This window comes from Bos indicus, chromosome X (genome assembly GCF_029378745.1).
Source record: "Bos indicus isolate NIAB-ARS_2022 breed Sahiwal x Tharparkar chromosome X, NIAB-ARS_B.indTharparkar_mat_pri_1.0, whole genome shotgun sequence".
NCBI classification, from domain to species: Eukaryota; Metazoa; Chordata; class Mammalia; order Artiodactyla; family Bovidae; genus Bos; species Bos indicus.
This window is the reverse complement of record NC_091789.1, coordinates 93,190,355-93,203,071: the sequence shown is the minus strand read 5'-3', so window position 1 is coordinate 93,203,071 and position 12,717 is coordinate 93,190,355. Positions and strand designations below refer to the sequence as shown.

The 12,717-nt window shown below is 45.6% G+C and overlaps 1 protein-coding gene and 1 pseudogene across 1 annotated transcript; one reads left to right on the top strand and one right to left on the bottom strand.

The window, feature by feature from the left end:
• Positions 1–5,998: 5,998 nt before the first annotated feature.
• On the bottom strand, positions 5,999–6,324 carry LOC139181034 (ragulator complex protein LAMTOR5 pseudogene; annotated as a pseudogene).
• Positions 6,325–7,610: 1,286 nt separating this feature from the next.
• On the top strand, positions 7,611–12,186 carry PCSK1N (proprotein convertase subtilisin/kexin type 1 inhibitor). Its single transcript, XM_070783503.1, has 3 exons — positions 7,611–7,847; positions 11,087–11,559; positions 11,872–12,186. Exons 1-3 carry the CDS (start codon positions 7,734–7,736, stop codon positions 12,062–12,064), a joined length of 780 nt encoding a protein of 259 aa, XP_070639604.1. The 5' UTR covers positions 7,611–7,733; the 3' UTR covers positions 12,065–12,186.
• The last annotated feature ends 531 nt before the right edge of the window (positions 12,187–12,717 follow it).

The following is a 12,717-nucleotide window of genomic DNA, read 5'->3' as shown; positions in this document are numbered from 1 at the left end:
GGATCAATTCCTGGCACTTTGACAGATGTGGGAGAAGAAAGAATAACCTGGTAAGGGCCTTCCCAGAGGGGCTCGAGGGATGGGCCCCCAGATCCCAATGTTTTTATGAGGACCTCTGTTCCTGACTCAAATAGAGGCTTGCTTGACTCAGAGGCTGGATCAGGAGTCGTCTCCCAGAGTTCTGTTAATGCCTGTTGAAAAGTGGGCTGCCATCTATGGGGTCGCACAGAGTCGGACACGACTGAAGTGACGCAGCAGCAGCAGCAGCAGCAGCAGCAGCAGCAGCATAATGACTTAAAATTCACGATCTGAAACCACAATTACTTTTGTACCAACCTAATATTTACCTCTGAAGTTACCTTTAGCAAGTTTCTTTGTTTCTTCATGTGAATTTGAGTTATTAATTTGGTGTCCTTTTTTTGCCATGTGTCATGCAGGATCTTGGGCTTCCCTTGTGGCTCAGCTGGTAAAGAATCTGCCTGCAATGTGGGAAACCTGGGTTCGATCGCTGGGTTGGGAAGATCCCCTGGAAAAGGGAAAAGGCTATCCACTCCAGTATTCTGGCCTGGAGAATTCTGGCCTCTCGCACTCAGACATGACTCAGCAACTGTCACTTTCACTTTCACATGCAGGATCTTAGTTCCCCTACAAGGGATCAAACCCAAACCCCACTGCATTGGAAGTGTGAATCTTAACCACTGGACAGCTAGGGAAGTCCTAGACCTGTTCTTATTTTTGAGTGTAGTATTAGCAATATATAAGAAGTTTCCATATTCCTTTGATTACTTTTGTTTCCTCTCATTTTTCCCCCTATTCCATTTGTTCTTACTCTTTCTGTTTTGTCCCATTGGTTATTCTTAACTTAATTAACTCAATGCTTTATACATACTTATCGAACTCCTATTATACTATAGGTTTGGGGATGCAGTGGTGAAGAGATTGAAGACTGTCCCCGTGAAACTTACACTGTAATTGGGGAGATAGTATATAAAGCATTATAGAGGAAATATGATGAAAGAAATTGATAAGTGCTACAGTGGAAAATAAAGCAGACCTAGACACAGAGAATGAGGTAGAAAGATCAAGGAAGGCCTCTGTGAAGGGGTGATACCCAAAGAGACCAGGATGAAACAAAGGAACAAGCCACATGCAAAATGAATAGCAAATGCAAAGACACTGAGGTTGGGAACATGCTCGGCATGTATGAAGAACAGAAAGGAGACCAGTGCAGGTACAGAGAAAATGAGGGGGACAGTGGTAGGATGGGAGGTCAGAGAGGTAACATGGGCAAGATCTCACAGGACCTCATGGACCATAGGCTTTATGTGGGTACATGGACTTCAGCTTTTATTCTGATGGGAGCTGGGAAGGAATGCTGAGTACATAGGAACATTAATTAGAATAGGGTCCCTCTGGCTGCTATGAGGAAAAGAAACTATCAGGGGGCAAGGAAAGAAGCAGGGAGACTGGTGAGGTGGCTACTGCAAGGGTCCAAATGACACATGGTAGTGCTGGCAGTGGAGGCGAAGAGAAGGGGTTGGATTATGGATCTATTTTAAAGGATTTGCTCATAGACTGGATGTGGAGGTGAGAAAAAGAGAGGTATCAAGGGTGTTTTATGGTTTTTAAAAGAATGAAATAATGCCATTTGCCACAACATGGATTTACCTAGAGATTATCATACTAAGTAAAGTAAGTCAGAGAAAGACAAATATCATATAACATCGTTTATATGTGGAATCTTATAGAAAATGATACAAATGAATTTTTTACAAAACAGAAACAAGCTCAGATCTCAAAATCAAACTTATAATTACCAAAGGGGATATATGGGGGAAGGTGGTAAATTAGGAGATTGGGATTAACATACACAAATTGTGTGTGTGTGTTTTCAGTCGCTCATTGTATCCAGCTCTTTGGGACCGTATGGACTGTAATCCACCAGGCTCCTCTGTCCATGGCATTCTCCAGGCAAGAATATTGGAGTGGCTTGCTCCTCCAGAGGATCTTCCTGATCCAAGGATCGAACCTGTGTCTCCTGAGTCTCCTGCATTGGCAGATGGGTTATTTTTTGCTGAACCACTGGGGAAGCTCTACATGCACGTGTTACTATATATAAAATAGACAACTAACAAGGACCTTCTGCATAGCACAGGGAACTCTATTCAATATTTCTGAAAGAAAATAGACATATACATTCACTTTGTTGTACACCTGAAACTAATAAAACATTGTAAATCAATTATACTACAATAATTTTTGTTTAAAGGATGCTTTATGGTTTTTGATCTGAGAAGCTGGGTGAATGATGGACCACTTATGGAGATGGGGGAGACTGAGAGAAGAATAGAGTTTTTGTTTTGTTTTTGTCTTTATAGTGGAAGAGCAGGCCTTGGAAGACAGTAAATCAACAGTTGGAGTTTGGGGAAGTTAACATTGAAATGCTTCTTTCTACCCAAGTAGAAATGTTGAGGAGGCTTTTGGAGTTTGAATCCCAAGAAGCCCGGGCTAGAGATACGAATTTGGGAGTAACAGTAAATACAGGCTATTTTTGAAGAATCAGACTGGGACTTCCCTGGTGGTCCAGTGGTTGAGAGTCCACCTTGCAGTGCTGGGGACATGGGTTCCATCCCCTGGTCAGGGAACTAGGATTCCACATGCTTTGAGGCAACTAAGCCCCTACACCACAACTAGAGAGCCCGTGTGCCAACAGCTGAGACCAGATGCAGCCAAATAAATTTTTTAAAATAAAATAAAATAAAAAGAATTAGAGTGACAGAGCTCTGGAGGAGCTCATACTGGCAATCAAGTGCTCCAGCCTGAGGCCACACTGGCTGTTTCCACTCAGTCATGAGGAAGTACAATCATCCCACCTTCCATGGTCCTGAAAGGGAGAAAAAATGAAAATCCTAGCAAACAGCAGGAATGACAACCACAGAGAGCCAATGGACTTGTTTTTATGTTTTTACTTCTGCAAAAGTCTATCCCCATCCGTTGTAATTGGGGGTTGATTCTTAGCTCTCCCCCCCCCCGCCCACCCCATCACCCTGGATGGCTTGACTCCATCTGCAATCTGTCTCCTAAAGAATGCCTCAGAATAATTGGTCCCCTGATGACTCCCTTGAAAAGCACCACTCAAGGTATTTTGGGGGATTGCTTTGGGGGAATTTGGGGGAAGGAAGGGAGGTAGATGTGTCTGCTCATTAGACCATTTTGCCACACTCTCTCAGAAGGCTTCAAAATACAGCGAATTAAAACATGTCCCGCTGTGCTTCAGGCTCACCAGCCTTACTTCACTTCCTTGAACATGCCATGCTGCTTCTCAGCTTAGATCCTTTTCTTGTGCAATTCCCTCGCCTGAAATGCTTTCCCCCTATACCCATCTCCCTGGGTAACTCCTCCTGGATCTTTAGATCTCAGCATAGATACCCTTTCTCAGGGGGAATTTTCCCAGCCCCCTCCCCCACTATGGGTGGTAGACCCTCTTACACTGGGTACTTGACAACTCTGGTATACAGGCTAAATTTGGTTGAGTACTGCCAGACAATTGCCCAAAATGACTGCTTAAGCCCAGACTCTCACCAACAGTACATGAAGGTCCCTGTATCTCCATAAGACTGCCAAATTTCATGTGATTCAGTTTTCTAATTTTTTCCAGTGTGATGGATATAAAATAATGTTTCATTTTATTGGCTTTTGAGCAGTGAGCAGCTCAAGCAGGAACAAGTCTACAGTGTAGAAGTCATATTGCCTAACATTTTTTCTATTAAAAATGGAAAAATTTGTTCAATTAAAAAAATTGCACTGCTCTAATGATTAGTAAAATTGAGTATGTCTTCACATGCTTGATAACCTCATGGGTTTCCTCTTGTGTGAGCTTTCTATTCCTATCCTTTGCCCATTTTTCTTTGAGGCTCTTGTTTTTTTCTTGCTGTTTCTCAAAGTCACTTTTATATTCTGGATGTTTAATCTCTGGTGATTTCAGCTATAGCAAATAGATATTTGCTGTTTCATCTGTTAACTTTGTGTATAGGGTCTTTTATTAAACAGAAACTGTAAATTTTGATATGTACATCATCATTAACATTCTTCCTTGTGGTTTGTGCTTTTGAAGTTTTGTTCAGGAAGTCCGTCCCCATCCCTAGGTCACATGGCATATTTTTCTATTAACGTATAGTGTTTTCTTTTACATGAAAATCTTTAACCTGTCCGGAGCTATTGTTTGTATATGGTGTGAGGTAGGACTCCAGCTTATTTTCTTTCAGTTTTCCATACACCATCTTACCTTTCTGGCCTTAGAACACATCCTAATACCTGATAAGTCAAGTCTACTTTTTTATCTTTTTCAGAAATGATTTAGCACTTCACAAATCTTTATTCTTTTTTATAGATATTTATTTATTGAGATATAATCCACATACACGAGATTCATCATTTTAAAGTGTACAATTCAATGGTTTTTAGTATATTCACTAAGTTGGTCACCCATCACCGTTATCTAACACCAGAACATTTTCATCACCTCAAAAAGAAACCCTGTACTTATTTGCAGCCACCCCTGTTCCCTTCTCTTCTCCCCTCAGCCCCTGGCAACTACTAATCAACTGTCTCTATGAATTTGCTTATTCTGAGCATTTCACATAAATGGAATCACAAATTATGTGACTTTTTGTGTCTGGCTCCTTTTCACTCTGCATATTTTCAGGTTTCATCCATATTGCAACATGTATCAGTACTTTGTTTCTTTTTATGGATGAGTAATATTCCATTTTATGGATATACCTCATTTTGTCTATCCAGTCATCAGTTGACAGATATTTGAGTTGTTTCTATTTGGGGGCTATTATGAAAAATGCTGCTTTGAACATGCATGTAAAAGTTTTGTGTGGACTCTTTATATACTTTATTGAATAAGATTTATTGATTTTCCTTAAAATGTTCAGCTGGGATTTAAATTAAGGTTATATAGAAATTATATAGTAATTTGGATGTAACTGAAATAGTTATAATATGAAATAGTCTCATCCAAGAGAATGAAACATGTCTTCTTTTATTCAGATTATCTTTTGTGTAACAATATTACCATAAACTTCTCAGCTTAAAACATTAACTAACAGTATCTGTGGGTCAGGAGTCAGGGTATGGTTTAATTGGGTTCTTTGCTTAGGGTCTCACAAAGTTGAAATGAAGGTGTTGACCAGGGCTATAGTCTCATCTGATGCTCGTCTGGGGAAGGATCTGTTTTCAAGCTCACTCAGGTTGTTGGCAGAATTCAGTTCCTTGCAGTCATAGGACAGAAGGCTTCAATTTCTTGCTGGCTGTCAGCTGGGGTCACTCTTAGCTCCTAAAGGCCACCCTCTATTTCTTGCCATGTGAGGTTCTCCAAAGTGGTCAATTGTTTCATGAAAGGGAGTGGGAGTTGCCTCACAAGTTGATCATTTCCACCTCATTTTTAACATGATTATCTACATGTAATCACATACATCTGATCACCTTTGGACACACACATATTCAAAGGGAGGGGATTACCCAAGGATGAGAATACAAGGAGACAAGGATCATGGGGGCCATCTTAATTGTGTGTCCATTACATCATCCCTGAGCATATAATCTTCAGGTTCATAAGTGGATGTGTATAAGGATTTTGGGGCTTCCCAGGTGGCTCAAGTGGTAAAGAATCCACCTGCCAATGCAGGAGCCACAGGAGATCCCTGGGTCGGGAAGATCCCCTGGCAACCCACTCCAGTATTCTCCTTTTTCCTCCAACCAGGTGTATTAAACTTAACAAAATTCTATATACAAGGTGACCTAAATATGTTGCTTCAAAACATGATACTTTCCTTAACTAGTATTTTGATAAGTCGATCCACAGAGTGTCAAAATGCAGCCTACTCTAAAATTAATAGAAAAGTGCTCAATACATATTACATGAATGGTCTAATAGTTCTATAAGATAATTAACATAAGGTATGAATGAGTCCCTGTGACAGGCTGCTGGAGAACTGATACGAGTTGTCAGGAGGCCATTTTGTGAACTGCCACTGTGATGCCATCGTGTTTCTGGATCATAATGTTCCCATTATTTGATTCTAGATACACCACAAGAATATCAGTGGGGTCCGAGGTTAGCTTAGCTGCTTGCTGGGCTAGAACAGATATCACCCCAGCATGCTCATCTGACAGGGTTCCGCAGCAACCTAGATTGAGTCCCTGTGAATCTGTGCACAGGATTCCGAAAATGGATGGATTCTTCATTGTGTCCTCCAAGTGCTGCTCTAAGGTAGCCTCCATCCCGCCGCATGTCGCCTCCTTCTTTGCCACGGGTGTGAGGTGCTCCTTGGTCCCCACTCCAGTATTCTCACCGAGCAAGAGTTGGACACGACTGAGCACGCACAGTAGAAGCAGTTAGAATGGATTAGATATACTCACAGCAACACAAATGGATCTTTCTTTTATTCACTTTTGATTTGTGTCATGTTACCACACTTTTTAAATTCCAACCAAAATGAAAATACCTTTTAAAAATCTGGTTATAATAATAATACATATTCATTGAAACTTTTTTTCAGATAACAGAGAAAAATGTAAAGGAGAATGTGACAAAAGCATCTGTCATCTCCCGCTGCACCCACAATAACCACTGATATGCCCTTCCTGTTATTTTTCCCCCTATAGATACAGAAATTTTTATCAAAGTTTTGTTTTGTTTGCTGTATCATTTTACATGGCTTAAAATCCTTTTGGAACAATTTATGAGTGAAATCGATCTACGTATCTATGGAAGACAAGTAGATAGAGACAACAAAATAAAGACAGAGACAGGAGGAAGGTTGCAGAGATGAAGGGAGAGAAAGAATCAGAGGCAGGAAGAGATAGATGGGAGGGGAAGACAGAGAGACCTATGGGCATATAAGGTCAGAAAGAGAAACAGAGCAATGGAGAGATGAAGATACTGGGAAAGAGACAAGGAAAGGATAGAAAGGAACTTTTATTGAGCTCCTACTAAATGCCATTTTTTAAAAGTTTTTTTTTTTTAATTGAATATGTTATGACATTACTTTGTTTTATGTTTTGGTTTTCCGCTAGGAGGCATGTAGGATCTTAGCTTCCTGATGAGGGATTGAATCCATTGCTCCCTGCATTGGAAGGTGAAGTCTCAACCACAGGACCACCAGGGAAGTCCTCTAAATACCATTCTTATTAAACCTTCAAAGCCACTCTGGGAGACAGTTACTAGTAACCGCTTTATGCAGGTAAGGGACAGCACCTTAGAATGGTGAACTAATTGAACTCATCACTCTATAAAGGCCATGGTCCATAGGCCATCCGTAACTGTTTATCCAATGAACAAAATCGTATATCTCCTCCCCAAGAAGTGGGGCGGCAGAGGGGACCAGACCCCCATTCCACTCCACTGAGTCATTTTTCCTGCCTGTCTGCTGAGGCGACAGCCAAGTCTGTTGCTCTGGCTACTGGCCTCCGACTGCCATGGCAACCGCCATCAAAGGCTCCAGCTCATCATCTTGCCCCTCGGGCATCTCCTTGGAAACGGGCAGGATGCAGAGGCTGCGGGAGCTAAAGGCTGCGCCTGCGTAGACAGGATGGGATGGGCAGGGAAGGGCAAGATTCCTCAGCGTGCGCAGCCGCAAAGCACCGCAGCGGTGCAGGGTAGCTCAGGCGCTGCGCACTTGCCAGTCAGTCCGCCCGTCCGGAGCCCGGCTCGCTGGGGCAGCATGGCGGGGTCGCCACTGCTCCACGGGCCGCGGGCCGGGGGCGTCGGCCTTTTGGTGCTGCTGCTCTTGGGCTTACTTGGGCCACCCCGCACTCTCTGCGCAAGGCCGGTAAAGGTGCGACCCGGGTCGGGCGCTGGGTGGGGGTGGGGGGAGGATGCTACAGGCGAGGGTCGGTGCCTGGCCACTGGCCCCTTATCCTCGCTGGCCCCAGTTCTCGGGACCTGTGGAGAGATCGGCCGTGGGGGCCTGGGGTCCAGCCTCCAGTCTGCGCCCAGGCCATGCCAGCCTCCGTCTCTTGGGTGTGTGGGTGGCAGTGTCTGGGGGTCGTCTGGCCGCCGCGCCCTGCGCATCCCTCCGCACTAGGCGCTGGGCCTGGCCTCGCCCCGCCCGCCTCCTGTGGCGCTGTCCACGGGCGTAGCACACTGTAAGACGGGGGATGCGGGCCTCGGTCTGTGTCCACAAGATGTGATGACAGGGATATGAGTGTGTGCTGTCTCTGTGTGTTTCTTTTGATGTAAGTGCTTACGAGCATCCATACAAAGGTGCCTTTGTGGGTCCGGGTGTGCATTGTGTGTGAAGCTTCTGTGTGTGAGTTTTCTCAGTGTGACATCGGTGTGTTTGTGATTCCTGTGGTGATGGTGTGACTTATGGGTGTGTCTGTGTTTGGGTGTGTGTCTGTGTGATTGTCTTTTTGTTTGGGAGGGAGTGGTCTTTGCATCCCCTAGGTGCACACCCCATTTCGGTTCTGTTGAACTGAGAGACTAGGATTTTGTATATGTGTTGATGAGACTGTTTCTTTGTGGAGCTGTGTCATTGTGGAGAGAGGAGCCATGATGTTGCTCTCTGTGCGGCATTATGTCTTTAAGGGTGGTGCGTGTTCTTGCATCTAGATGGCTTGGCGATTGTAACTGCATAGCATTGGTTAGTGTGAATGTGTGCAGCCCCCCGAGTGTGGATGTGGCAGTGTTGGGTTGCATATTTGACATCTCAAGGCTTGTCAGTCCAAGTAGTGTGTGTAAGGGCACGATTGACGTGTGTGATTCCCTGGGGGGGTCTCAGGGGTGGTGGCCATCAAGGGCATTTGGAGCACATCCTTCTATAATGTAGAGTTAAAGGCTGTCTGCATCAAGGATGGTTTTTTAAAAGTATTCTTTATATATGAGAATATATCTAAAGATATGTATATATACAGTGTAAGAAATAATGATAAAATAATCCCTTTGTGTGCCCATTACTCAGCTTAAATCAAACATGACCAATAGTTAGAAGCCCTTGGGTGCCTCTCACCACAGCAGTCTCTCTCTTCCATAATCATTATCCTGTATTTTCTGTTAACCCTTACTTTTGTTTGTAGCTTATCATCTATGTCTGTATCTCTAAACAATATCTTGTTTAGTTTTTCCTCACAGAGATGGAATCATACTGGGTGTCTGGCTCCTGGTAGTCACTAGGGGTCACTAGGAAGTCATCAGGGTGTCTGGTTGTAACAGGCAGTCTGCAGTGGAATTCTGGAACTTGATTTTTTTTACACATTGTGAGATTCATCCACATTGAAGTATGTGGCTATAATTAATTTATTTTTATTACTGCATAATATTTTACACTATGAGTATATCATGAGTGTATGTGTATATCATGATTTATAGATGCATTTTCAATATGTTAGCAACAACATTTGGGTTGTTTCTAGGTGTTTCTTTTTTCCTTCCTTCACTTTTATGCTGTTATGAATAGTGCTGCTGTAATTTTTCATGAACCCTTGTCCAGTAGTATATGCACAAAAGCTACTCTGGAGTGTAACACCCCGGGAGTGGGGCATATGATATGTGCATCTTTCAAGACGTTGCCAAATTGTTCCTCAGCGCTATTTTGACAGTTGAGTTCCCAGCAGCAATGTATAAAAGCCTCCATTTTTTCTACGTCGACATCAACATTTGACATAGTCAGACTTTAATTTTGGCAGTCTTTTGCACTCCCCCTGCATAGTGTATCTCACTGGTGTTTTAATTTGCATTTTCCTGATTACTAATGAGGTTCACTAGTTTTCATTTGCTTAGTAACTGTTTTTGGTTCCTTTTTTGTGAAATACTTGATCATCAGTTTTGCCCATTTTTATATTAATTTGCTTTTCTCTTACTGCTTTTTAGGAATTTTTGGTATATTGGACATTGTTCCTTTATTGATTATTTGTGTTACAAGCATATTCTCCTACTCTGATTTTACTTTTCATTCTTTTTATGGTGTCTTGGGATAAAAAGAAATTCTTAGCTTGAATGTAGTCAAATTAATTTTTTCCCTTTCCATTGTTCCCAAATTTGGATCACTTATTTTTCCTGCACAATTTACTGAAGTTGTTCCTGTCCCTCATAGCTCTGCAGTGTCCCCTCTGTCATAGCAAGTGTCAGTGTGTGTGCATCTGTTTCCAAGTTCTGTTCAATCCTATTTCTTCCACTGCACTGAATCTGTGGTTTAACTTGCCCATTCAATTTTTAATGTCATTTATTTTTCTAAATGTTCTGTATGTCTCTTTTTCAAACCTTTATGGCCATTTAATGGTCTTTTGTTCCTTTCTCATACTTTTGATATCTTTTATTTCTTTAAACTTACTGAAATTGCTTAAAAACTGCCTGAACTGAACATTAGTCATTGGGTAATTTATTTTACAGATAGACTTGTAATATATGTATACAAAAGATATATAAATGATATATGAACACAGTTTTTCATTCCGACATTATTTATAAGAATAGAAAAAGATTGGAAACATCCCCAATGTTTCTCAGTTGGATTGGTTAAATAAACTATTGTACATCCATAGGAGAGGGATTCAAAGCAGAAGAAAGGAAGGATCGAAGAGAGAAAGGATGCTTTTAGGGTAGGATCTAGACATAGATTCCAAAAAACAAGGCAAAGAACAGTCTGCTACCTTTTGGGTAAAACAAATGGACAGTAGGAATCTGTAAAATGCAAATATAAGTTCCTATTGTCCACAACATTAATATAGAGAAATACATTGCTGTCATATCTACCATCTCTATTCCTATAAAGAAACCTGGTCTTCAGCAGCCCCGGGCGGGGCAAGGTCTGAGTCACTAGGAAATCGTTCGCGATGGCGGGGGGGGGCGGGGGGGGGCGGGGCGGGGAGTTGAATCTAGGGGTCTTTGGTGGCCTTAAGTGTGACCAGAGATATTTGTGGGTCTCCATTGGCCTTAGGGGTGTCTACTCATATTCGAGGGCCCATGGCACCTTTGGTGGCATCTAGGGATATTTGGGGTCCGCGGAGTCCTGCGGGTTGGGAGTCCCTGGCCGGGCGAATGCTGAAGACCTCCCCGCTCCAACCTGTCTTCCCGCAGGAGCCCCGCAGCCTGGGCGCAGCCTCGCCGCCCTTGGCTGAGGCCAGCGGTCACCGCCGCTTCCGGCGGGCGGCGCCGAGGGGAGAGGCTGCGGGGGCTGTGCAGGAGCTGGCGCGGGCGCTGGCGCACCTGCTGGAGGCCGAACGGCAGGAGCGGGCGCGGGCTGAGGCGCAGGAGGCCGAGGATCAGCAGGCGCGCGTCCTGGCGCAGCTCCGGCGCATCTGGGGCGCACCCCGCACCAGTGACCCAGCCCTGGGCCTGGAGAACGACCCCGACGCGCCCGCCGCGCAGCTCGCCCGCGCCCTGCTCCGCGCCCGCCTGGACCCGGCGGCCCTGGCAGCCCAGCTTGTCCCCGCCCCTGCCCCCGCCGCGGCGCTCAGACTCCGGCCCCCAGTCTACGACGATGGCCCCACGGGCCCCGATGGCGAGGACGCCGGCGACGAGACGCCAGACCTGGACCCCGAGCTGCTGAGGTACCTCCACGAAGGGTGGTCGGGGGGCGGGCGCCATCATCCTGGGAGGAAGGGGGCGAGGAGCGGCGGAGGGCCTTCTTTACAGGGTGGAGGTGCGAACACCTAGGTCCTGGGACCCTAGGTCGGGGCAGAGGTGCCTGGCTGGCTCCCTTCGTCCGAATGGCTGGAGTGGAAGGCAGGGACACCTGTCTCCAGAAAGCGGTTGGACGCCTGAGTGGGAGGAGGCTGCCGGGTCCCAGAGAGGTTAGAGGTACCGGCGGCCTCCAGGTCCTAGGGCCGAGGAGTTGACTCACGGACACCTCCTCACTGCAGGTATTTGTTGGGGCGGATCCTAACGGGAATCGCCGACACCGAAGCCGTCGCTGCCCCGCGTCGCCTCCGCCGCGCCGCCGACCAGGATACTGGCCCTGAGCTACCCCCTGAGGGTGTGCTGGGGGCCCTGCTGCGTGTGAAGCGTCTGGAGACCCCCGCACCCCAAGCGCCGGCGCGCCGCCTCCTGCCCTGAGCACCGCCTGGATCCCGTGCACCCTCCTGTCCAGGACACCCTGCCAGCTCCCGCCAGCCACAGTTGCTGCCCTGGAACCCCAGGATCCCCACCCAACCCCACAATAAATATAATCTGAAGCAGCTGTGTACTTGTTTGTGTGAGTGACAGTGTCTAAGGGGCCTGTGGACTAAGTGGTGAGGGCCCTTCTTAGACAAAGGAAGAGGAGCCCCAGCCCTCGGCCCAGCACTTTTAAGACAACCCCCTCCCTGCAGTCTCTGCCTCTCCTCCCTGGGGAGATCTCCATGTGGGCAATGGCAGTGCCTACCAGATTTTGTGCCCCATTTCTAGGCCTCGGTTGGGAATGGGGAGCCCAGAAATTTTTGAGGGCCACTTTCAGCAGCACCTTCTCAGAGTCCATCCCAAGGACCAAGCTGTTTGTGAGGCAGGTGAATAGAGCTTGGATGGTGCTGGGATGTCCACTTGCACACATGAACTCCCTGACATGGGGAGGGGCTACCTGAGGGAAGAGAAAGGGAATGGGCTGCTGGCCAGGGGTCAGCCCTCCCAATGCTGTCACCTTCTGGCATGGAACTTTCTGGGCTTTCAGATCATTGAGAAAATGTATTCATCAAATTAGGAGGATAGGATGAATTGTTAGCTTGATATGTAAT